General features: G+C 35.4%; 2 protein-coding genes across 2 annotated transcripts; both read right to left on the bottom strand.

The window, feature by feature from the left end:
• Window positions 1-7,855: 7,855 nt before the first annotated feature.
• On the bottom strand, window positions 7,856-10,858 carry LOC104216408 (gibberellin-regulated protein 12-like). Its single transcript, XM_009766431.2, has 4 exons — window positions 10,637-10,858; window positions 10,441-10,509; window positions 10,206-10,248; window positions 7,856-8,310 (listed from the first exon to the last, which is right to left on the bottom strand). Exons 1-4 carry the CDS (start codon window positions 10,703-10,705, stop codon window positions 8,042-8,044), a joined length of 450 nt encoding a protein of 149 aa, XP_009764733.1. The 5' UTR covers window positions 10,706-10,858; the 3' UTR covers window positions 7,856-8,041.
• Window positions 10,859-12,885: 2,027 nt separating this feature from the next.
• LOC104216409 (alpha-mannosidase I MNS5) lies at window positions 12,886-19,127 on the bottom strand. The gene is made up of 15 exons (XM_009766432.2): window positions 18,854-19,127; window positions 18,549-18,591; window positions 18,367-18,432; window positions 18,197-18,258; window positions 18,000-18,099; window positions 17,599-17,781; window positions 16,487-16,535; window positions 16,165-16,344; window positions 15,902-16,022; window positions 15,666-15,747; window positions 15,393-15,478; window positions 15,142-15,242; window positions 14,875-15,016; window positions 14,586-14,736; window positions 12,886-13,647 (listed from the first exon to the last, which is right to left on the bottom strand). Exons 1-15 carry the CDS (start codon window positions 18,994-18,996, stop codon window positions 13,420-13,422), a joined length of 1,737 nt encoding a protein of 578 aa, XP_009764734.1. The 5' UTR covers window positions 18,997-19,127; the 3' UTR covers window positions 12,886-13,419.
• Between the last annotated feature and the right edge of the window lie 7,543 nt (window positions 19,128-26,670).

Here is a 26,670-nt window from a genome sequence, read left to right as displayed (position 1 = left end):
AGATTATGATATTGACTCTGATTATATGGTGGGATCGGGTTGCGTGTCGCAACATATATTTACTTATTATTATTGATATTTACATGGTGTAATAAGGGAGGATCGTGTTGTACGGTAGGATCGGGTTGCGCGCCACAACAGTTTATGTGTTTTGTATTCCTTATTGTATTGTGTTGCCTTCGGTGCTTTTGTATGAAACTCTGAGGTTTGGTATTTCTTTATTTACTGGTTTTCGAGGATTGAGTTATTTTCATAAGTTAACTGCCTTATTTTTTTCGTATTTTCCTTTATTGTCATTATTTCTTTATACTACGTACAGGTTATTGTAAGTGACCCGCCTTAGCCTCGTCACTACTTCGTCGAGGTTAGGGTCGACACTTACAGAGTACATGGGGTCGGTTGTACTCATACTATACTCTGCACTTCTTGTGTAGATTTGGGAGTCGGTTCTAGCGGCAGTTAGTAGATTGCTCGAGTTGACTTTGGACGGAAACTTGAGGAATATTGCTTGGCGTTCGCAGTCCTGAAGTCCCCTTATACTTTATTTTAGCTGTGTATTTTCTTTCAGACAACTTTACTTTCATTCACACCTTAATCTGTATTATTCTAGTAGCTCGTGCACTTGTGACACCAGATCTGGGGTTGTATTTAGATATTTCGGTTGTTATGTCTTTTCGCATTTTGTTTCAGTTCCATATCAGTTATCTTAGTTTAGTTGGCATCAATTACTTGAATTGTTTAAAAATGACTTAAGACCATTCTTACATTGGCTTGCCTAGCAAGTAAAATGTTATGCGTCATCACGATCTCAAAGGTGGAGATTCCGGGTTGTGACATAATAATTCCTACCATCTTAACTATAATTTGAATTCATATTCGAGTAATTAATGATTACATGCGTCTAGCTAGTCGATATGAAGTCACGTACTTTTCTTATATTTCCATTGCATTTACGCAAATTTGTGTCTCAACTATACATCACATATTTTACACGCTAAAATGATTGCAGTGACAAATTTGAATTAGTCCAAATATAGAAGATAAGAGAAGGTATAGTATTTGGATTCTAGGGTTTCTGAGGTGTATCGTTATTAAGGAAGCTGAGAGGTACCTTCCTTTAACAAGATGAAATCAATCGTTGGTGTTCTGGAGCCTACGTTGTCTTGATTCTACATGTGCAGAGAGGTCCCCAGCCATGCTGCATAATTCATGCCATGCATATATATGAAAGGGCGGGGTCTCTGTCTCTCTAAGAGGTACTGTGAGTCTGTGACGGATACGTTCAAGAAAGTCTGTCTTTGCATGGCCATGCATGTGCATGGGGAATATTATATGGGACATGTTCTTTGGCTTTTACTTGTCTCTGATCTGCATTTTGTTATCGAATTATCTGATCCTCGCAGAATGTTTCAGAGCTACAAAATCAAAATAATTAATTAGAACATACTTCGTATTCTCTGTCTTAGTAATTCTTCTTGTCTATTTTAGAGTATAATATACTGTTCCTTCTGTCTCCATTTAACAATATATATATTGTGGATTTCCTTCGGATAATTTGATATAAGTCGGTCTCATGCATGTAACTTTGTCTGATAATCAACTGAGTCGTAATCGTATATACTTTGAAGAAAAACACATTAGTTTTGCATAATTTAATTAAGGAGAAAATATTGAAACAAGTGTGCACTTTCCTATAGGAGAAAATAATTCCTACTGTATATTTTTTACAAGTTGCTACGTTGATTAAAATTTTAGTTTGTGGGGTTAAACTGCCGGAAAATAACCTCTGTTAAATGGTTACAGCGGGCCGTAAAAAACTGCCACAAAATGATAACGGCGAACCTTACATCTGGGGTTTTGAAGACTGCACGCGATATCAATTAGCGGGGATTGTTGACCGCCACAAAACATGAAATTACCCTCCGCAATAGGCTATTTTTTTGTAATGCTAAAAAGAAAAGTTTTTAAAAAAAAACATAATTCAATCAATTTTTATGTTTTCTAGTACCAAAAAACTCATAACAAGTCCCATCTTTTTTAGTGAAAGAAAATTTGACTAAAATTAGTTAACCTACTTCCTATTTTGGACCGAAGTTGATACGAGACTAAACATGGGGCAACATAAGTCATCTTGAAAGTTTTTATAAATACTCATCTGAGCAGGAAGACGCGCGATTTTCTTGGATATAATAAGTTGATGCACGGAAAAATGACTGAACATTGGAACAAGCATGCTATGCGTTTGGCATATGGGAACATAGATCAGATGATGTAACTTGAGGTCCTGATATTTATGATTTCAAGTTCGTAAGACATAGTGTGTGCGCAGTGACGAAATCGGAAATTTCCTCAAGGGTGTTTGAACTTGAAAGAAGTAAAAATAAATTCATGTGAAAGGATATTCAATATAGGTTATATGACTTTAAGACCTAATATTTTACCTATAAATATAATATAATTTTTCGACGAGAGGTGACCAACTAGGTTGTAGCTTCGCCCCTAAGTGTGTGACATGGACCACATGGTTTGTGAGGGAGGTTAGCCATGACTCATGAGCTACTCAGCAATAAGAAGAAATTAAAATAGTGGCGCAACTACTTTTGTAATTTTATGCATCTCCATATAGGCATATACTGAAAGCCTCATGGGTCTTGACATACTGGTTTGTTTTTCTGACATAATAGGATAAGAATTAGGGTGTGTTTGGTACGAACAAAATATTTTTCAGATTGTTTTTTTAATTTTTTCAATTTTGGTTGATTTAAATGTTTTGAAAAATATTTTCCTCGTCAACTTATTTTCCTCCAATTGGAGGAAAATATTTTTCCCATCAAGAAAAGGAAAAATATTTTTCAAAACTCTTTTTCAATCTTTCTCACCATATTTCTCACCCCCACCAACCCCCACCAACCCACCCCTACCCCCACCACCCCACCCCATCACCCCCACCCACCCACCCTTAATAGAAATATAATTAGAAGTACTTTCTTTTCATGTAGTGGATAGAGTACTTTTTTTATTTTAACAAAATGAGAATTTTCTTCTCGTAATGTAAAAAAAATATTTTCTTTCATTTCAACAAAAAAGTACTTTCTTTTCGTGATATAGAAAAATTATTTTCTTTCATTTCAACCAAATGATGTAGTAAAAAGTATTTTCTTTCACTTCGACAAAAAAAAATTCTTTTTATGATGTAGAAAAAGTATTTCTTTCATTTCAACAAAATGAGTATTTTCTTTTAGTGATATAGAAAAAATATTTTCTTTTGTTTCAACAAAATATAGTAAAAGGATTTTTTTTATTTCAATAAAATGAGTATTTTATTTCTTTTCTTGATGTAGAAAAAGTAGATTTTCTTTCGTTTCAACAAAATATAGTAAAAGTATTTTTTGTCACTTCAGCAAAAAAAAAAATTCTTTTTATGATGTAGAAAAAGTATTTCTTTCATTTCAACAAAATGAATACTTTCTTTTCATGTTGTAAAAAAAGTATATTTATTTTGTTTCAACAAGAAAAAGAATATTTTCTTTTCAGTTATGGAGCTCAGTTTTCAACGTTCTCGTGTGAAAAAGCAAATCAACATATTAGTTCATTAGGATTTATGTGAACTTTTGAAAAGAATAATTTAATTCTTGAAAGAAAATAAAGTTGTGAAAATGCTGAGTAATTGTTTGGTTGGGGGGAGCACATGAAACATGGGAATTGGGGAAGGGTGGGGGTGAGGAGAGCATCATAGAAAATTATTTTCCTAAAAATAATTTTCTATTCTCTAACCAAAAACTAGAAAAAGTTTTTCATTCACCAAAACATGAGAAAATAAGTGATAACACCATTCATTTTCCAGAAAAATATTTTCCTTCGTACCAAACACACCCTTAATCCTTACATATCATGATATCAAGAGTCCGAGGCACCTCAAAAGTAGGCATCAAACACTTAATTATGGAGTAAAATATTAATCTTATCTCAATTAAAAAAAAAAATCATTTCACCAATTTCTTTGGGTTCAAATAGATGGCCTCAACTGACACAACTTATAAAAGCCTTTTTCTTTGTGAAAAAATTGTTTGGAGGAAAATCTATTTGCAAAAAGACGTGTTTGGATAATTATTAATTTTTTAAAACTTTTGCCAGAGTTTCATGCCGCTTCTCCAACCAAAAATATACTGAAAGCTTTTTCAGAGAATCTTACGTCCAGTTACATCTGGTTATCGAAATTAGCTGGTACTCCGACTGTCCATATTATATATTCTAGTTCGACTTGAATGTCTTTGCTTTATTTATTTGTGTCTATCACGAACAATGATTTACAGTATTTATTTAAAAATAAAAATTGCAGATTTAGAATGAAATATTATTTACTAATTAATCACCGGAATTAATTATTGAAATATTATCCTAAACCTTTTTCTCTTTGACCTACATGAGAGACTATCTCTATCTTATACTGTAGAAGCCCAACTTTCTCTTACCCTCTACGATTCTTTAGCTGGTTTCATTTGGGCTGACGAAGTCTGACACTACTCTGCCGGAAGCCAAAATATTGCAAAAATGTAACACCTTTTGGGTGGTTTTTAATTTTTGACCCCCGCTTACTTTATATGGATAGAATTTTAAGGTCAAAGATTAAAATTGTTGCCCATGGGCAAGCAAAGGGCAATACCGGTTAAACTTGAAATTCTGCCCGTTGGAAAATTGTACAAAAATTCAAGACTAGGAAAAAGCTATTTGAGTACGTCACCCACCGGAAGCATAGGAAAAATTATATTTTTGTGGTTATTAGCTAGTTGTTGCTACCATTTACTATATTACTTTCTATAACTATGTTTTCAGATTTTTTAGAGTGTATTCGATGTATTTAAGCTACTATATTCATGAATATAGTAGCATTTCTAGGCATGAAACGGGGGATTACAACTAGACAGATTTTTGTATTCAAGTGTATTCGACTGTATTCATGGCGTGAAATATTGGATTACAACTGGACAGATTCTTGCATTCGACTGTATTCACGACGTAAAATAGGGGATTACACTTTTTTTAAACGGAAAGTGAATCAATTAACATAATAGACTCCTAATATAACTCAAAAAACTCAATTATAACACACAAATTTTGTATTTCCAGTTATAAAAAAAGATTCTCAACCGAAAAACACTCCAAAAACATAGCAATCTTCAGAGAAATTGTATAATACATCTGATATACATAAATTATGTTAATTAAAAAAAACATATGAATACATTCATGGAATATAGCGAGATAGTGAATATAATGAAATACATAGAATACATTGAAATACAATGAAAAAAAGATAAGGAATACAATGAAATACATAGAATACAACGGGATGAAATACAATGAAAAAACCGGTAACAGACTCTTCAAGTTGCTCAGCCCCAAAACTCGGAATACAGCGATGTACATTGAAATACAATGAAAAAAAAGTAACGGACTCTTCAAGTTGCTCAACACCAAAACCCTATCGTCTTTGTTCAAGAATAACTCTAATGTCCTTTTGTCGATAGCAGATTTCGAAATTAACACAGCGAGATGCTATTGTCGACGGCTATAGTGCAGAAACAGTTTTAAGGGTTCATAATTTTTATTTGAATTGTTGGTTGGTGAATTAAGAAAAACGAAAGAGAAGAAAAACGGAGGGTACGGATGGATCGGTTACGGCGGAAAGGCCGTGGAAAGCCCGATCTAGTAATCTGTAAGAATTTCTCAAAAGTTTATTTTTCTAATCAACAAAACAAACAATTGAAGAGAGAGGGTGGAGAAAGAGATGGCAGCATATTTTATGAGAGAGAGGGTAACGTATTTTATGACTTAAGAGTAGGAGGTGACGATAAATAGATATTTGGCTATAAAAATTAAAAGGTAGTTATAGAATATAATTTTTTAAAATAGTATTTAATTAAAATAAATTGTGTATCAACATTTGCTATAGGAGGTAAAAATTTCAATTAAATGCGCCTAAACTCTGTAACATTCAAACAAGTGAGGAAAACTTCGCCCTAACCTGATTTTGCAACCCATTAATTTCACTCGATGTGATTAAATCAACTTTATTAAAATAAATCATTATAGGATTCTTAATTAAATAATGTATTCTGCTTTAACAAGTGACCTTGAAGCTCCTATTGTTCCATTATTATCAAGATAAAATGGTAGAGCAATCTCCACGGAGAATTTCTAATATTAAAAACTCACTAAAAATAACATATCAACTATCAAGATATACCTTTAACTTTAAGCTGGGTACAATATAGAAAATTTTACCTCCTATAAAAAATTATTACACCCTATTTATTATAAATTAAAACTATTTTAAAATATTACTCCATTATCTTTAGTTACCTTTTATATTTTATAATAAAATAAATATTTATTGTATACACTACCATATAGACGTGAAATACGATATTTATATTTTATCTCTCTCTTTCTTTCGGTTAACACATGTTCTCTCTCAAATCACAACAAGTTTTTTCTTCTTTGTCTCTCCATGATCTCTCTCTCACAACAAGATTGTAGGAACAAATTTCTCAGAATTGATCCTAAACGTTTTTGCTCCAAAAGTTCGTGGTAATTGGCTAAGCTTATGACCGGTTCACGCCAAATTACTCTGTCATTCTTCTTTTTCTCTTCACTCATTTTTTCAATTTTTTTTGCCATAGTTAGGTTTTAAGGAAGAAACTTCAAATTTTGTCTTCAATTATTTAAACAACTCCGAAGAGAGTTACAAGAGGTATACCTACTGAAGCACTCAATTTTGATCGTCTGCGTCAGAATCTTTGACGTTATCATCCACTATTGGCTCATCCTCTTAGTCGAACAGATCTGGCCATGGCTACGCCGGAGAAGATATTTGAGGACCGGTTTTTGATGTCTTCATTTTTAGTTTTAATACAATGTATACAATATTTTACTTGGCCGAAAAAGCCATCTCCGACGAACTTTCTTCTCTTCTTTGGTATTTTAGTCACATACAATGATACAAATATGTTGTATTCTGTACAAATATACTCAAATACATTATATTTTTGTATAAATATGTTATTTTTCGCATATATTTATGTATTCCAAAGCGCTGTATTTTTTTAAAACAACTGAATATCACTGTGTTTTGTGATTTTTTGTTGTTTAAATATAGTCGAATTGAATACCGTGAAGTGAATACAATATGTACTAGTGAATAATGAATATCTGTGAATTGAATACGATGTATGCAGTCAAATTGAATAGAACGGTATACACCATATTTCTTGATTACCTCACTCAATTTTATAAATACAGTCACGCGAATACATCAAAGTAGCAGCGAAATTTATGTAGAATTAATTTTGCTTAGTTAAACTATGAGTGATACACGCTAATTGCTCCTCTTTCCGTTATTAAACAATTGGACTCACCTATTTTATAGGCAGATTCTGTAACTGAATTCATGAATATAGTAGCGAGAATATAGCGAATACAATCACACAAACGGACTATTCTATTACTATATTCATGAATACAGTAGCGCGGATACAACAAATATAGTCATGTAGCAGTGAAATTTATGTATAATTGCTTTTGTTGAGTTAAATTAGGAGTGATACACACTAATTAGTTCTCTATACGTTATTAAACAATTGGAGTCCCCTATTTTTTAAGCAAATTCCACTACTGTATTCGTGAATATATAGCGCGAATACAATGAGTACAGTCGCACAACTAAACGCTTCTATTTTTTAGGCAAATTCCGCTAACAGTAGCGCAGATATTACAGCGAATACAGTCACGTAGCAACTAAATAATAGCTATAAAAAGTAACTATAGAAAGTTAATAGCAACTAAACAATAGTAATTTCTCAAAATTCCTCTATAATATAGTAGGTAATTCAAACTAAAACCCACATGCCTTTGCAGCCAGATTTATCAATCATGCCAGACATGATTAATATTTTTGCCACAACTATCTCATATGATATGATGAAATTAAATAAGCTAGGTCCACACACAACACATTTGTAAATAAGATGAAAAATAATAATTAAGGGCACTTGGTCTTGTTTCCGTGAGTTGTCATTCCAGTGTAACATTTGCCACACATCTCTCTGTTGCCAAAGGTACCTGGTGGCACACATTTGCACCTTAGACAACATGTTCCACATGCCCTTATACACACTTTTGGCCGCGAGTGTAAACTGCATCTGTATTTGCATAACCCTCCACAATCCAATTGGCTTGGATGTGGAGCTGGTGCAGGTGCAGGTGCTAGAGCCAGATCCCCATTGTTCAAGTATTTTGCAAGCTTTAAAACTGCATACAGTAAATAACTTTATGCCTCGGTGTATAAAGAATTAAGGGCATCTCAGTGAGAAACAGTGGATGGTCTGTTGAGAATAATATATATAACTGGAAAGTTGCTGTACCTTCAATTTTACTAGCAAAACATAAGAGTTGCATATATACGGAAATTTGGATAACCTTCACAACATTGAAATACCATGTGTAATATTTAGCAAAAAAAAAAAAGAATAAGAAAAACTATATGCGATGCAAATCTAAGGCGTTGACTCAGCAAACCAATTGTGAACATGGTAGTATTCCTATGTTAGCATTCCTCGAAATGAAAACTTTCGTCACAAAAAAAAACGGAATATTAAAAGGCAGTACTAACATTTTTCAAGATAGTAGTGGCGAAATTAATAAATGTTGAAAAAGATAAATTTACAATCATGAATGTACTTTGGGGACCAGTTAAAAATTCATTACATATTTCCTTAAACTTGAAAAGATTAATTCCTCGGTTATATATTCCTCATGCCAATTTCACCATTCTTTTCATATTCTTTCTAAGGACATTTCACTAATAAAAGAATTTTTTTTCTTTACAGTGTTTTATACTATGTTTTTCGCCTTCAAGAGTAAGTTCAAGTAACACAATTAAAAGTCGCCGTAAAACCTATGTGTAATCCAATAGATATTTTAGATTGGGTCGAGTACATAGGGTTTTACATCGTATATACATTATACAAGATATCTAAAAAGTTATAAATGACTTGCACCACTCTATCCATTGTTGTATGATTTGTACTGGACGAGAATACTTGCACAATATAATCTTTTTAAAGCCACTACTGAATTTTTGTCCCATTTAGCTCAATTGGCTAAATCTTGATTTTAAAAGAGGTTTAATATTCGGATTTTTTTAGTCCCCTAGCTTAAGGGGTCATAATTCAAATAGTAGCCACACATAAAAAACATGTTAGTGAAAATGTGCCTATTGGATGTTCTAACTTATTTCATGTGGTATTAGAACCAACCTATTAGTTCTTACAGCGAGAAGTTTCATTGTGTGTCTCACATAACTGAGATTAGTTGCGTGAGGCTTCTTTCTGTCTTACAAATTTATGGACACAATCTTATATTTTTGGGTCCACAAAATTCTGGATTCACAAAACCGTGAGACAAAAGAAAAAAAAAACTCATTCAGTTAGGATCGAAACACAAAATAAAATTTTCAAAAAAGGAAGGTATACAACTAAAAGGGTTGGTGACTTGACTAGTCACACTCATCACTGTTTCACTTGCTGAGTCATCATGTGGTAAATTTAATTTCTTCACTTGCAGTTGGATTAATGTGACATTCAATTAGTATCCCTGTAAACCAAACCATCAGAGGTGCATTTATTTCCTACTAACCAGTCGAAGCACTTAAAGAAGTATATTCTTGTTAAATAGCGACACTTAAAAAAAAGCGTTACATGGTTAAATTCAGTGACAAAGCTAAAAAAAAATTCTAGGGCGTTCAAATTTGAAAGTAGTAAAAAGATTCTCCGACGAAGAATATTCAATATATGGTATATACCTATAAATCTAATATTTTATCTATATATTCAGTGTTATTTTCCCACTCTTTCAGACATATGGTTTCGCCCCTGGTTAAATCATTCAGTAAATGGTGTTTATAGCTCTTAAGAAACTTGATGTCTCCTTATATTCCCTTCCTTTACTTTTACTTGTGCTTTTTATCATCTCTTTTTATGTTTTTGAGTCGAGGGTCAATAAGGTCAGCATGCACATTATTTGTACAATTATACTGGTTGTTGTTGTTACTTTTATTTTTCCCCAATAAACTTTGCACTCCCTTGAAAAATAATAAATGAACTGTAACACCATAACAATGACATGAGTAGTATTTTATGACTCACCTACGCCTTGAACCAGCCGCCTGTTGGCCCCTCTGGTGAAAACCTAAAAATGAAAACCAATTAGTATTTGAAAAGATTGAAAAGCTAAGTATAAAATGCAGAGATACTTTGGTGTGAGACTTTTAGAAAAAAACAATATGTGGGATCTATGGGCCAGTTTAGCCCAATAGTACAGAAAAAAAGAAAGGAGAGAAGACTAGTATTAAAAGAAACGAAGTAGAGAAGATGCAAATACACGAAATGCCTGACTGAGGCCAAAATGTTGTGATTTATCTTCTTCAACCTTGAGATCAGTTAAAGAAACCTGCATGCATGAAATATAATACAGTCAGTCAATATAAAGATTTAGACCAAAGTAAGTATATGTAGAGATAAAAGACCACTTCTGCGATATCCCAGTGATCTAACTATGGTGGAAGAAGAGTATTTACCTTGGCCTTAACACCCAAAAACATAAGTAAAAGAGCCATTACAAAAACCAAACGAATCGCCACCGCCATGATCTGACTAGTTTTGTTACTCTGTCCACTCCAAGAACAGCTAGTTGTGCTCTTTTATAGTTGCAGATCTGTTCGTTTTTATTTCTTTCTTACCGTATTTTGGGACCCTCGTTAATTATCTTCTTATCTATCGCCTGTGTTTAATGGTGCACCACTAGTACAGCTGTTTCCTACATCTAAGTACACTATTGGTTTAGAATTTCGAGCTACAACAATTCTACAGTTTCTATCACATTAATGCTTTAGTTTCTTCTTTTGCGTCTGCTTATATGATATTTGCTCTTTTTTTCTTTTTCTTTTGCTATCATATAGCTGGTTTGGCCAAACTGCAAAAATCAACTTATCTTGAGAAGTGCTTTTTTTCAAAAATGTTTTTCTTAAAAGTACTTTTGGTGAGAAGTAGTTTGTGTTTGACTAATTAGTTTGAAAAACACATCTGAGCAACAATTAGTGTTTGGCCAAGCTTTAAAAAACTGCTTCTAAGTGTATTTTTCTCAAAATTGCTTCTCAAAAAAGTGCTTTAGGATAGAAGCTACTTTTTTCTGCTTCTCCAAAATTGCTTCTGCTTCTTTTTTTCCTTCCAAAAGCTTGGCCAAACACCTTAATTTTTGGCCAAAAGTGATTTTGGCAAAAAAAAAAAAAAAAATACTTTTGGCCAAAAATAAGTTTGGCCAAATAGGCTAATAGTTATAATCTTTTGTCCTCGTAGTCATGTAAATAAAAACACTTCTCAGGGAGCACAAATGCTGCTTTAAGAAATATGAGAATTATGTTCCCCACCTTCTTCATGTGACCGTACCGCCATATATGAGAAAACATGTGTTTCCCTGCTTTTAAAAGTTTCAATTTCAACCGGTACAGTCAAACATTTTCAAAAAGATGAAATTATATTTTCCTTTGTGATAGATAAATTTAAAAAAAAAAAAAAGGAATACTTTTATATGAGCACATTTTCATTGGCCAATTGGATTTTTTGAAAACATAGTCGAATTAGAGTATCACGCTGTTATAAAGTCAAGATCCTATATGTGCAAAGCAGTCGAAGAGAAAACATTTTAATTACAGCCAGCTTTGCTGCGTACTCACTACCATCAACAAACCAGTAATGCCAGACCATCCAATCAGTATAACACTAACATTTTTTTAACACGTGTCTTTTGATGACGGGCCGTCGTCTTTGGATCCGGAAAATATCTCTTCGTCACATTATGGGCCGTACTTTTGGGCCTTTAATACACGTAAGGACAACAGAGAGATCAAGGAAAACGACGACGGGGCCCAATAACTTGGGTCGTGGCTTTGAAATTCGGGAGCCGAATTGACCTACTCTTTATCCCCAAAAGAGAAACAAAAAAGATTAGAAGTGTCAGCTGCCATGGGGTCCGTACAACCTTGTCATTTCACTTTCCCATCACAGTTCTTTGGAATCCAGCTGTTAGGACAGTAGATCGTGGAGATCGGCCCACTGTTTACAAGATTTGGGCCTGCCTCAAATCTTCTCTTAGTAAGGACTAGATCGTAAAACGAGTCCTCAATTATGACTAAATACTTTTTGTTTCATTCTCAATACGTTAAGAAACCGTTAGGTTGATGTTTGAAATAATACAATATTTGGTTGCCTGCAAAAGAAAAAAGTTATCTTGCATAATTAATATAGTGTTTGGTTGGCTATATTAAGTGGGCGTTTGGACATAAGAATTGTAAAATTCTGGAAAAAAGTGAAAAAAGTTTTTCGTGAAAATGATATTTTAAAATCAAAGTTTTGTTTGGACATGTATATAATTTCAGGTTATTTTTGAATTTTTGTGAATTATTTAAGTAAAATTTCGAAAAACAGCTTTTTGAAGTTTTTCAAATTTTCAAAAATTTCAAAATTCATCTTCACTGATTAAAAAAAAAAAAAAAAGTGGAAAAAAGGTGAATTTTTTATAGCCAAACGGGCTCTAAATAATACATGTATTACGAGATGTATTATTTCATGCAGGATAAGAATACGTGTACTAGCAATATTAGAATGGAGGTGAAGAGTGAGGACTATTACACTTATATTAAAATCCCCAAACCAATGCATGGAACTTTTCCTAAAGGAGTTCATATCTTGGACTTCAAGATGTTTCCAAGAGTGGCAATGTCAACAAGTTAATACCTCTAAAAACGTAATGATTAACGAGGAAACCAACTAGAACAATGGCAAAATCAAATTAAACAAAGCTTCATGGAATATGATTATTGACAATAAAAAGGAAAAAAAAAAATACACCAGACACAACTAGTAGAGATGTTAAACCGCAGAAGATACTGCAGAAATTTCTCAAAATTTTCCACCTGGATTACAAGAACAAGGTGAAAGATAAATAACAAATATCTACCTCTTTGCTTTCTCTTCCTTGTTTTCACCATGCTCGAACTGCTAATATAAGACATGCCACACAGCCACAGAGTAATAACAAGCCAACAACATGATTCTTATGGCAGCAAAATGCTTATCTTTTGATTAACTTCATTCCGGCACGCTCTTAATGCTTTTAAACATATAAACAAAATTCCTGTGACAACTTTTTGAGTGTGTTTTACATTTTAATCTTGACCTATATCTCATGAGAATGCTCTTAGTATTACCTTTTGACTCTTAAGATATAGTATACAAAAATGAACATTTTCCTAAAACCTGTGTACCTTGTCTGTTGCAAAAGAATATGAAGATATACATCCTTTTATATGTACGACCAGAGACCACAGTATCCAGCCATACTGCATGACCTCCGTCTACAGGTGTTGGCATCAAGACCACAATCAACATCACTGAAACATCTGTGATCAGCGCGAGTATCAGGGATGTGGCAAGCACTTTCAAGTCGCCTTTCATTCGATTCATGGTGAATCATAGCAGCTGGACAAACTCGAAGTGACATGGCACTGGTTCGTTTTATCTGCTCTCCATTCTACGCAAGTTAAATAAATAGTCATTCCTTGAGCTCATGTTTATCTGCTTTTACTAGTGTAAATGACAAGAGTTGTGCAATCAACTAAGCAAGAACTTGTGAACAGACCAAGGTAGACACACTCCTCAACTTGACAAGAACGAGCAGACCAAGTCCTTTGTTAGTTATCAAGCAATGTTCTGCTACTTGATAAAAATCATGATCCTATTTTCTTTAAATGTATCTCATTAATATACTAGTAAAGAGGGACTTTGTGAGTCCAGGAGAATATAGGTACCAATTGACCACCATTGAATACCATCAAATTTCTCGTCTAGGTTGAGACGGCCTAATAATGTTTAAAAAACATTGTCTTATATGAAAAAAAAAATAAAGTGCTTTTACTGGCCTTCGATTAAGAAAAAGCCTAACTAATAGAATCTGAATCACCCAAGCCCATTTAAACTGATTGACATAGGACGATTTATCGAGTTTTTACTCGTTTTCCACCTCTAGGTGGTACTTGAGAAACAACAACAATTACTATAACCTCAATCCCAAACAAGTTGGGGTTGGTTGTATGAATCCTCATAGACCATGTTACTTCATTTAAACTCATATCATGCCAATAGTATACAAAATAAAAGTACTAAAAGTTTCTGTATGTTTTCTACTCGTTTTCCACCTCTAGGTACTTGAGAAACTGAAAGGTAAGATAACAGAGATACGAATACAGCAGGATATATGAACACTGAAGGGTCAGCATTAAGATGTGCAAGTTTGTGATATGATGCAGCAGATAAGACTATTTCTCTTCAAGGACTGACTCAGGATGCACCCACTTGCCATTGGAAATGGAGGGAATGCTCATGGAAAGAAAAGCAGACGAAGAAACAAATTTACGTATAAAACTAGACAACACAGACCAAACACAATTGTTAGTGGGAAGGAAATTATACCTTGACAGAACTTCCATTACTTAGATTATAAGCCTCAGGAAGCCTCTCATGCCAACTGCGTCTAACAGGCAGGGGATGACCCTCAGTTGTAAATATGTAATTTTGATTAAGGAGAAATGAATCATCAAAAAGTAGATACAAATACTTGCACCTGCAGAAATCAGGAGAGAATTATGCAGCCATAATTGCATGGACAATCATCACATGTGGAGGGAGACTTGATCAAACATCAGTCAGCTTCCATACTGTACGTGTTATGCAAATAAGATGAAGATTCAAAAAGGCTTACGTTTCTGCTAGGAAGAAACTATGCTGATGGTCTTCTAATTGCATTGTAGTCACGTCCCTAATGCTGGCAAAGCCACCTTTAACTCTTGTGTGTGCATTCAGAGAATTTATTATTGATTCACCCACTTCCATGTACCATGGATCTGTTAAGAGAAAAATATTACTGAAAGTTTGAGAAGAGATTGTCTTTATCACAAATTTTAGAAGCTAAAAACGGCTATTTTGAAGAAACCAAAATTATGACTGGGCAAAAAGAAGAGTCATACACCTTTGGTTGCTTGGTATAAGTAAAATGTGGACTCTGCCAATTCAGGGCGTAAAGGATAGTATTTTTCAGTAGGATGCAACATCTGATGGTCCAGCAGATACCTAAATTATTGAAAAGGTTCCTATAAGGAAAACAACCATCACAGGTAAAACCAATTATGCTAGAGCTAGCTTATCGCAAGGAAAATAGTGGGAGAAGCAGGAAAAAGGGCTTAAGAAAACAAAGGAAAGAATGGAGGAGAAACATCTTACCTCTCTGGAAGTACTCCATATTGCTTCCACACCTTGAAAAATTCGCGGTGTGATGAATTAGCTGCATCGATATCCCCAACTTGAACCTGAGACCACAAAGATCACCTTGGTTATCACCTCCAGTTTTCACTAGAGTTTTTCTTTTACGTACATAAGAAACGAGTATTTTATTAAAGAGAACGGATGTGCAGACGTGGACTATATGTCCTCATTCACAACAAAGAATTACATAAGTTTTCCTATGAATTTATAAGCTACAGATTTCCTTCTTACTTGCAGACCGGGCCAGAATGCTTGAAGGCTTGTGAGCTGCCAGTATGTTGCTTTTCCAGTTCTCATGTCTGCTTCATGATACCTACACAAAATTAAATGTTGTGATCTTGGTCTGACTGCTGAATATGAGAACTGCCGAGGCTAATGAAACAATAATCAGATTAACTGCTTGAGATGATGGAGATACAACAACAACAAAGAATCCAAAATTTCCAGATAAGGTGTGATTATAGTACCACGGGCCATGCCTAAAGTATTTCTGCACAGCAATGTAAGCAGATTGAAACATCTTCCAGAATTCATCTCTTCCAAATAGAACATATGCTTTCATTAGATATTCATAGAATGAATCCACACCTAAAAAACAGCAAAAAAGCAATGACATATAAAGAGATTACATGTTGCTCAGAGACATGGATAAAACAAGGAAGGGTGGGGGCATTATCTAGCTACAGCAGTGGAGAATTCTCCTAAAATGTGCTATACTACAGAATCATACCAGCTCCAATTCCAGAAGAATACTCAATCCAGTTTCCAGTTGCTACATCCAGTGTAGTGCCAAGAAGATTTAGAGAACTCCGCATGCTCCATAACTTACGAAGAGCACGCAAAGCTGCCGTCTCAAATCTTGGATCACCGGTTAAACGTGATAATGTACCCATTTCAAGGATTAGAGAACCTAGTAAAATGGAAAAATAATCCAATAATGTTATGCTAAGACTTCATTGGAGGCTGGTCACTGGTGAAATCTATTTGATGGAAGCTATAAAAGTTCAGGGAAAGAGATAAAGAGGTAATGTAGGAACGAAGAAGTAATTTACCACATCCAGATGTGCTCGTTTCAGTTGTCTCATCCGCCATTACACCATGCTGTCACATGTTGCATTTACCGTGTCATAAGTTCATCTTTCACAGATCAAGTGCAACACATCACCCCCATAATTCTTCTAAAAACAAGTTCTACTTGCTATGCAAGAACTTATGTGACATACAATAGTGCAAGTCATGGACTGATCAATGGCAAGCAAGGTTTTGAAAATCTTTAAAAGTATTCTAAGACGAATTTAGGTGCAACAAAATATTTCCATAAGTCAACTGAATCTTTTTTTAGATGGAATAAATCAACAGAATCTTATTTTCTCATATTTCTGTCACAGTAACACGTATTAACTGGACAAGGGAAAAAGAAAATCAAAAGTTGGTTGCATATTTGTAGTATTTCTTATATCAAATGTACCCGGCATTATGCAGGACACAAGTCAATGGCGTAAATGGTCCGCCAAGCACATTTAAATTAGATGACCTGGTCTAAAGTTGGACCAGAGATATCAGTAAAGGGAGTTTTTATCATGAAAATAATAACTTTGAAAGCTTCAAACGCAACTGGCATTAGGCAGGAACTAAACTGCAGCTGATCGGGATGTAAGCATAATAAAAAATTGAGCTTCAGCGTAAGTAAACACAATTTGAAATTAATTATCTCAATCAAGAAATCATAAAATTAAGTGACTACACAAATAAATTGTCCAAAATCCAGTGCCTGTGTTCTTAATAACAGTAAATTCATAGAAAAGGTTCCCTTTTTATCCCCACTAATGTTGTCTTAATTATGTGCATAATTGTACTAGGTCAAGATGCCAAACTTGATAATTGAAGGGTATATTTTTGTTCTTTAATTTCCTTCCTTGATAAGACAGCTGTCATAATAAAGAATATCTTGCTAAAATGGTAATCGACAAGGTTATCATAATATCTTGACCTTAAAGTAAAAGCATAAACTAACTTGAATATCTCTTCAACTGATTTATTTCCATCAAGCATTTCCTTGCTTTTTAGTTATGTTGTCCAGAAGTACCTCTCTATGAGTATCTCTTGCATACATTGTGATAAGAATTACCAAACAAGAAAGCAGTAAGATTGATGATATGTACACCTTTAAGTTGATCCAAGCATAAGGTAATCCGGTTGGAGTATCGAAAGCAGGTAGAAAGCGTTGTCCCAAATCTTCAGCCAGGTCAAGGAGTTGATTCTTATAAGTTCCTTGAACCAACCTGTTCGTAGAATCAGTGGCAAGAATATGAGCAGAAACAAGTCCTCCAAGAACTCTTATGTTGCACTACAATTGGTGATCAGGAAAAGAGAAAAATTATTAAGCGACTTGAATAAAACGTGACCCAGCGCATATATCCTCCTTGATTGAGTGCTTGGAAATACTACTTAAATATGGTTATCAAAAGTACTAATTGCGAGAAAAAAATTGAAGATACACAAGGCAAGCACAATCACCCAATTAGACCTTACAAAGAAATGTAAATGTTACAATGTATGTATTACCTCAAACAGATTTATCCTTGCATCAACATCAAATGATAGATTTTCGGATAGCCAAAGAATAGCCTTTTCAAACTCAGTGTAGTTACCCAAGATTGCGAGGCTGGAACAAAATATGGATGAAAAAAAATAAATGGTCCAAAATAAAAATGATATATAATTGGTTCTGAGTTGCAAGAAGAACAACAAGTGTAACCCACCTGGAGAGTGATTCAATTAGGGTAAGAGCTGATCCATTGTACTGCTGCGGCAGATGTTCAAGCTAAATATCGCCACACATGGTAAAACGGTTATACAATTAGTAATAAAATAACTTGTGTTCTTCAATGAGAATTCTCTGAGTGACGTAAAATTAAAGACATACTCCTACCTTCAAATTTCCAAGTTCACTTAGAGAATCTGTGTAGGCTTTGCTCAGAGGTTTCAGCTCATCATGCTGCCACAAAAATTGGATAGCAAAAAAAAAGTACCTTGAGTTGGTATTATCTGGAGCCATATTCAATTGCAGCAGATGGTATGAATAGGAAAAATAAATGCAGAGGTTTGTCTCACCGGAAAAGCATACATCATGTAGTTATCATAAGCATGGTAAAACCTGCCACACCAGAAAACTTAATTTAATAATGTAGGATTTTAACAAGCAAATTATGTTAATTGTACTCTCCTCCCCTCTTGTATGCTAGAAAATGACAATGGAATATGAAAATGAGCATATTATATCTACTTCATGTGTAATTTGCGAGGAAATTAAACTTCAGACGATATACTCATCAAAAGCCTTTTCAAGTTTTTGAATAGGAAATCGTCTTTATTTGATATTAATTAAATATAGGCGATTGAGACAAGTTTAGGCTTACATTTCGCGAACTCTGTCGCTCATACGCTTCCTTTTAGCTGCCATAAGATTGGTTGGGTGTTGTTCTGACAAACAGATGATAAATATGGAGGGAGAGATGACAAGATAGAGCAGAATCCATATTGCCACCGCTGATCGAAACATATTTGATGCTTCTCTTTTGAGATAGGAAAATTAATGGAGGGAAAATTGGAGAAGAAGATGGGTATTGAGAAGCGAGGGACGAGGGGGTTGAAAGTGCAGTAGATCTTGGATCTGTTGTGATGTATTCAAAATTCCTTGTCAGCATTGCTTCGTTGGAGAGCCCAATCACAAGCCGCCATATCACGCAGTTATTTTGTTCCCTTTCTTGTCTAATCCTAATAATTTCCAAGAGATTCAACCTCCTATGACTCCTCACTATAATAAATTGTGGGTTATTCTATGCCTTTTTAAGTAATCTATTAATCAAAATCAGTATGTAAGGTCTTATAACTATTATGAGCTAATTATCGAATATCTGGTTCGTTAAATAGACATGCTAATACACAATTGTTGTGCCTTGAATTTTCTATATAATACATCATAGTGACATTTTTAAAACTATTTGACTATGACTTCTAGGATATATTTTTGCTCTATAAGTGCATTAGTAGTATATTTCATGTAGATATATTATTACTGTGCACCTTCAAAAAAAAAATCGTATTTCTTTTTTACAACTTATGCTTCATACCTTATAACCTATCGTCCCATGATTAGTAACACACATGAGTCTACGCCTCAAAATTAAATATAAATATAACTACAATTAGTAGTTGATCTCGAATTACCATGAGACCGGCTTATTTTACTGAATCAAAGTACTTATATAGTTTCAGTCAAAAAAAAAAACTTGGATTAGGGATCAAAGTATATTTATTGGTTTAATGTAAACACTAAATACAATTACTTTATGAGGCAAGACCTAAGCTAATACAACTACATATTTAAGCCTCGTATGTAGCAGGCCCAATGATTCGACAACCCAATAGTTTCTTTGTTTTTTTCAGCCCAAGTAGTAGTGACCCGTATTGTTAGCATTAGCTTAGCTGTTTTTGTTATTTAATTAAGTCCCTGCTAGATGGTTCTAGAGAAGGCATATGTAACACTCCCCCAAAATTATAAAAGTTTCGAGACACGCTAACTATAGAACTAATTTATTACTATTTTTATTATTTTTATCTTGCCTATATATATATATATATATATATATATATATATATATATATATATATATATATATAAATTGGATATACAATTAGGAAAATATCAATAGTTTTAATATTATTAATTTTAAAAAAAAGGGTATCATTAGTTAGTAGTAATTTAAAAAAAAATGGAAAAAGGCTTAAAAGCCCGTAAAAAGGGCTGTTTGAAACAATAGCCCCCAAGCCTTAAAAGAGAGGCAGAACGTTATCAAAAAGGACGGAAAGCAAAAGCTAAAAAAAAAAAAACAGAATCGTTCCTCACGAAACAGAGGCTCCATTTATTCACAGGCAGCGGAAAAATCTAGGGTTTCTTACAAATCACTAATTCTTGAACTCAGGTATATAAAATCCCCTATTGTCAATTACTCTATAATAGTAATAGATAAGAATAGAATAGTTAATTCCCTTCTTCCTCTATATCAACAATAAATTTCATATTTTAGTGTAGTACCTTAAAAAAATTAATTAAAACGTACTGGTTATTGTAGAATCGATTGTTTGACTGGTGTCAATTGAACTGGGGCTACGTATTGGCTCGAGAAGTTTTGAGGTGAGTTAATATAACTCTTTACTAAAGTGGTTTAACTCACAAAAGCACGCATACAAGGTGTTTGATGAATTGCTTAAAAGAGTTTATCTTTATTTAATTAGAACGAGTGAGTACCCATTAATTTAGAATTGTTCTAGCAAAAGTTTAGATGATCTATTATGCTATATGTGCTTAAAATTTTCAGATTGTTGTGTTATTCTTACATGCTATTTTCATGTTGAAAATTATGAAGAAGAAAGAATCTTTAGAAATATTTTTATATGTTTATTTCATTCTTATGCCATGCTTTACATTTAAGGACACCAATATGAGCATGCACATAATGTTCTATAAAGAAAAGATTTAGACTTCAAAAGTCACAAGAAGAAGTTTTAGAAAGAAAAGATTTTTGGGGAGTATCTCTTATTCTGAGAAGGGGTCATCGTCCAGGTCGAGGGTCCTGACCAAGGCGTTGACTTCCTGAAACTACTTGTGCCAAAGTAGAGAGCACACAAGCTGAGGGTCTCGTTGCTGAGAATTTACTTAGTCATGCTAAGGTATGATATATGAGCGCTGAGAACCATAAAGTGAGTGGCACCTCGTGGATTGGGCCTATTCGATCAGGTTGGGATCGAACCCGTGTCGATCATACGGTGACTGAGACAGAATTAAGTCAGGATAGTTGGAACTCCCAAAGTATAAAGTGAAGTATTTTTTTTTTAAAGAAAGAAAAAGAAAAGAATTTCTTTTAGAATATTCGTAAATTGCTATTATGCAATTATTTTAGAATTATTCTTATAAGCTTTATGTCTTACATGCATTTAGAACCTTTGCTCGTAATGTTATGATATTAAAGTTTTTCCCCCTGTTGTTGAGACTCACTGAGTACAATAGATGGTACTGACGCTCTCTTTTGGGAACCTATGTTGGTCTGCGGTACAACGTAGGAACCGGATTTGCAGGCGAGCAGGCTACGAGTTAGGACTTCCTTCCCTTCCAGTGATATTGGTGAGCTCCGCTTTTGTTCGTGGAGTATTCTTAGAGTCATTTTCATTTAGCTATTTCTTTGTTTATTTAGAGAACTGGCCAGGAAATCTCATGTCCTGAGCAGTGCGTCAGTTTATCAGTAGAGGCTTCATAGACATAGTCATTGGGTTGAGATTCAGATGTTATTTTATAATAACTTAGCAGTAATTCAGTAGTTACTACAAATAAAGCTTTGGAATTGATTTATTTAAATATTTGAATTAATCAAAAGTATTTGTTTAGAGTATTGCTTTGTTGCATATAAAGTTTGGAGTTATAATAGGGTTGATAAGCAGAGATGGTTCGCTCGGTCATGTTTAGTGATCGAGTGCCGGTCTCGGCTTGTTCAGAAAATGGGTCGTGACAAACTTGGTATTAGAGCCTCAGGCTTATGGAGTCCTAGGGGTCTATGAAGCCGTGTTAGTAGAGTCTTGTTTATGTGTATGAAGCGGGCCATACTTATAAACATGAGGCTACAATCATTTAGGAAAAGTCTCTTTTTTCATACTTTAGATCGTGCAATAGAGTCTACCTCTAAGAAATTATCTAATTTATTTGTTTCTCCAAAAGTCGCAGAAATGGATCGTACTCGCAACTCTGACACCGACACTCAGGATGCTTCTTAAGAAACCATCGCTACTATTGTGGCTCAAGGTAGAACTAAGAAGGATTCGACTCAGAAAAGGAGGGGAAATCCGCAAAGGGAGTCCAAGTACCCCGGGTTGAACAAGAAGAAGGGGTGGAGCATGGTGATCCAGTACCTCAGGATCCAGTACTGCCCCCAACAGCAGCCCCGGCTCAGGCAACTATATCTCCCAATGTGGGTCAGATGTTTAATGCTGTCAACAGTGCTATGGAGATGTTTAAAGCCTTTATGGCCAACCAGAACGAGAGAAGAGATGAGATTCCACCTCGATTAAATAGACAGAGCAATTCTGAGTCCTCAAGAGTGAATGAATTTTTGAAGTTGAGTCCTCCAGTGTTCCATGGTTCTATAGTTGATGAAGATCCGATGTTGTGGCTGGAGGGTGTCAAGAAAGCCCTCCGAGTGATGAAAGCATTTGATGATGAAACTGTAGAGCTAGCTGTTTACCAGCTTAGAGATGTGGTCAGCGCTTGGTTTGAAATATGGGAAAAGGAAAGAGATGAAGATGATGGTCTGCCTACTTGGAAAGAATTTGAAGAGGCCTTCATGGCTAACTTTATCCCAGAAGAGGATAGGGAAGCTAAGGCTACAGAGTTCGAACAGCTCAAGCAAGGGAATAAAAGTGTGCAAGAGTACTACATGGAATTCATAAGGTTAGCTAAGCATGCTCCTCACATGGTTAAGACTGAAAAAGCAAAGATTCGCAGGTTTGTGGGCGGTTTAGCTTACCACATTAAGGATACGACATCAGCTGCAGCAGTAGGGATGAAAGCCTTCTCCTCTGTTGTGGGATTTTCCAAGCACTTAGAGAAAGACAAACAACTAAGGAGAGAAGAAAAAAAGCTCAACAAGAAAGCCCGTACAACGGGCAGGTTTAATGGTACATCCAGTAGAGGTGGAAGGGATTCCTCTAATAAGGAGTCATTAGCACCAGCTCAGTTCAGTCATCAGTCAGGTGGTGGGTCTTCCTTCAGACGTACTCAGAGTAATGGAAATCAGTCTCACCAGAATCAGAATTTTAGGACATCATCCTCACATAGCCAGAATCATGCTGAGCAACATTCACACCAGCAAAGTCTTTGTGGAACATGTAAGCGACAACATTCAGGTCAATGCAAGCTCGGGTTTCATGGTTTCTACTATTGTGGAAACATTGGTCATATAAAGACCAACTGCCCAAAGTTGCGACGTAATTTCAGTGGTGGACTAACTCGTCCTTCTAGTTCCTCAGCTACTGCAGTTGCACCACCTCAGGCTCGTGGTTCTCATAATCAGATCAGGCATGGAGCAGGCAGAGGTATAGACCGAGTTACTCAGGGAGGGGGACAACCCCGTTTGTTTGCTACACTTGATCGTCAGAGTGCAGAGACATCTGCAAAAGTTATTACAGGTATACTTTTAGTCTGCTCACATAATGCTTATGCCATAATGGATCCAGGTTCAACATTTTCATATGTGACTCCATACTTTGCAATTAACCTCGGACTAGAACCTGAACAACTTAGTGAGTCATTCCTAGTATCTACTCCAGTTGGCGAGTCAGTGAAAGTCACCAGAGTCTATAGAGGTTGTATAGTTTCAGTCCAAGGTCGCAACACCAAAGACGATCTCATAGAGTTAGAAATGGTGGATTTTGATGTGATCATGGGTATAGATTGGTTGTCTTCTTGCTATGCCATGTTAGATTGTCATGCTAAGATAGTCAGGTTCCAATTTCCAAATGAAGAAGTCTTAGAGTGGAAGGGTAGTTCAGCATCGCTTATAGGTAAGTTTATTTCTTACCTTAAGGCACAATGAATGATCGGTAAGGGGTGTCTCGCCTATTTGGCTCACATTATTAATCCAGAATCAGAACCACCAGCTCTTCAGTCAGTGCCAATTGTTAGAGAATTTCCAGAAGTTTTCCCAGATGACCTTCCCGGACTTCCTCCCGAAAGAATCATAGACTTTGGCATTGATCTCATGCCAGGCACTCAACCCATATTTATTACTCCTTATAGGATGGCTCCAACAGAACTTAATGAGTTGAGAGAACAGTTGAAAGACCTTCTTGACAAGGGTTTCATCAGACCGAGTGTTTCACTGTGGGGTGCCCCGGTCCTATTTGTAAAGAAGAAAGATGGGTCTCTCAGAATGTATGTCGACTATCGGCAGTTGAATAAAGTTACCATTAAAAACAAGTACCCACTGCCAAGAATTGTTGATTTATTTGATCAACTTCAAGGTGCAAAGTACTTTTCAAAAATAGACTTGAGGTCGGGGTACCATCAATTGAGAATCAGGGAAAAAGATATATCTAAATTAGCCTTTAGAACTCGCTACGGGCACTATGAATTTCTAGTGATGTCCTTCGGGTTGACAAATGCCCCAGCTGCATTCATGGACCTCATGAATAGAGTTTTCAAGCCATTCCTGGATACCTTTATTATTGTGTTTATAGACGATATTTTGGTGTACTCTAAGAGCAAGGAAGATCATGCAGAACACCTCAGAATAGCCTTGCAGACCTTGAAGGAGAATGAGCTTTATGCCAAGTTTTCAAAATGTGAGTTCTGGTTGCAGTCAGTGGTATTCTTAGGCCACGTGATATCTAGTGAAAGAATAAAAGTAGTCCCTCAGAAGATAGAAGCAGTCAAGAACTGGCCTAGGCCGACAACGCCAACCGAAATTAGGAGTTTCTTGGGGTTAGCTGGCTAATATAGAAGGTTTGTAGAGGGGTTTTCCTTACTTGCAGCTCCATTAACTAAGTTGACTCAGAAAGCAGTTAAGTTCCAATGGTCAGACGCTTGTGAGCAGAGTTTTCAAGAGTTAAAGAAGAGGTTGACCACTGCACCTGTATTAACCTTGCCGACAGGTTCGGGTGGGTTCACAGTGTATTGTGATGCCTCCAGAGTGGGCCTTGGTTGTGTTCTTATGCAAAATGGAAAAGTTATTGCTTATGCTTCCAGGCAGTTAAAGAATCATGAAAAGAACTACCCTACACACGACTTAGAGCTCGCAGCAGTGGTGTTTGCATTAAAGATATGGCGACATTACCTTTATGGCGAGCATTCTGAAGTGTTTATAGACCACAAAAGCCTCCAGTACATTTTCAAGCAAAAAGAACTAAATTTGAGACAGAGAAGGTGGCTCGAGCTATTGAAAGATTATGACATCAATATCTTCTATCACCCGGGCAAAGCTAATGTGGTAGCAGATGCACTTAGTAGAAAGTCAATGGGTGTCTTGGCCCATCTTGCAGTACAAAGGCGATCTTTGGGTCGAGAAATTCAAAAAACTAGCAAATGATAGAATTAGATTGGATGAGACCGAAGAAGGAGATATAACTGCTTATGCCTTAGTGCAATCCTCCCTTGTTACGCATGTTAAGGCTAAGCAAGACGAAGATCCGTACTTAGTGAAATTAAAAGAAGGAGTCAGAAGCAAAGAAATCACTGCTTTCACTTTAGGAAGTGACTGAGTTTTGAAGTTGAATGATCGGTTATGTGTGCCTGATGTAGATGGTCTTAGGAAGGCCATAATGGAGGAAACTCACAGTTCGAGGTACTCTATCCACCCAGGTGCTACCAAAATGTATCTAGATTTGAAAGAGTTGTATTGGTGGAAAGGCATGAAGAAACAAGTAGCAGAATATGTGGCTAAATGTTTAAATTGCCAGCAAGTCAAAGCCGAGCATCAGAGGCCTGGTGGCCTAGCTCAAGACATAAAGATACCATAGTGGAAGTGGGAGATGATTAATATGGATTTCGTAGTAGGTCTACCTCGCACATACCGTAAGCATGATTCAATCTGGGTTATTGTAGACCGACTGACAAAGTCCGCACATTTCCTACCAGTAAAGACGACAGATTCTGCAGAGCAGTATGCGCAGTTGTACATCAAAGAAATAGTCCGATTGCATGGTACTCTAGTTTCAATCATATCTGACAGAGGCCCTCAGTTCATGGCATATTTTTGGCAGGCATTTCAGAAAAGATTAGGTACCAAGGTCAACTTAAGCACTGCTTTCCATCCACAGACCGATGGCCAGGAAGAAAGGACCATTCAGACTCTCGAAGATATGCTGCGTGCATGTGTTATAGATTTTGGAGGTAATTGGGATGATCACTTGCCACTTATAGAATTTGCTTACAATAACAGCTATCAAGCCAGCATTAATATGGCTCCTTATGAAGCATTGTATGGGCGGAGATGTAGGTCTCCAATGAACCAGCAGAGTTGTCGTTGATTGGTCCAGAGTTTGTTTGTGAGGCCTTGGAGAAAGTTCAGCTAATTAGAGAAAGACTTAAAGCGGCTTAGAGTCGTCAAAAGTCTTATTCTGACAAGAGGTATCGTGAGTTAGAGTTCATGGTTGGTGATAAGGTGTTTTTGAAAGTTTCACCAATGAA

The sequence above is a fragment of the Nicotiana sylvestris genome, chromosome 3 (assembly GCF_000393655.2).
Source record: "Nicotiana sylvestris chromosome 3, ASM39365v2, whole genome shotgun sequence".
In the NCBI taxonomy this organism is placed as follows: Eukaryota; Viridiplantae; Streptophyta; class Magnoliopsida; order Solanales; family Solanaceae; genus Nicotiana; species Nicotiana sylvestris.
This window is presented reverse-complemented; position numbering and strand designations above follow the sequence as displayed.

Bases quoted from the DNA above. Each gene is read 5' to 3' on its own strand.
- LOC104216408 (XM_009766431.2), bottom strand. From the start codon at position 10,705: ATGGCGGTGGCGATTCGTTTGGTTTTTGTAATGGCTCTTTTACTTATG. The intron at 10,249-10,440 runs GTATTTGCATCT...TTTCATTTTTAG, and splicing joins GCCTCAGTCAGGCATTTCGT to GTTTTCACCAGAGGGGCCAA. The intron at 8,311-10,205 runs GTGAGTCATAAA...TACTGTATGCAG, and splicing joins GCGGCTGGTTCAAGGCGTAG to TTTTAAAGCTTGCAAAATAC.
- LOC104216409 (XM_009766432.2), bottom strand. From the start codon at position 18,996: ATGTTTCGATCAGCGGTGGCAATATGGATTCTGCTCTATCTTGTCATC. The intron at 17,782-17,999 runs GTAATACATACA...CACCAATTGTAG, and splicing joins CAAGGATAAATCTGTTTGAG to TGCAACATAAGAGTTCTTGG. The intron at 15,017-15,141 runs GTGTATGACTCT...TTCTCTTAACAG, and splicing joins CTTATACCAAGCAACCAAAG to ATCCATGGTACATGGAAGTG.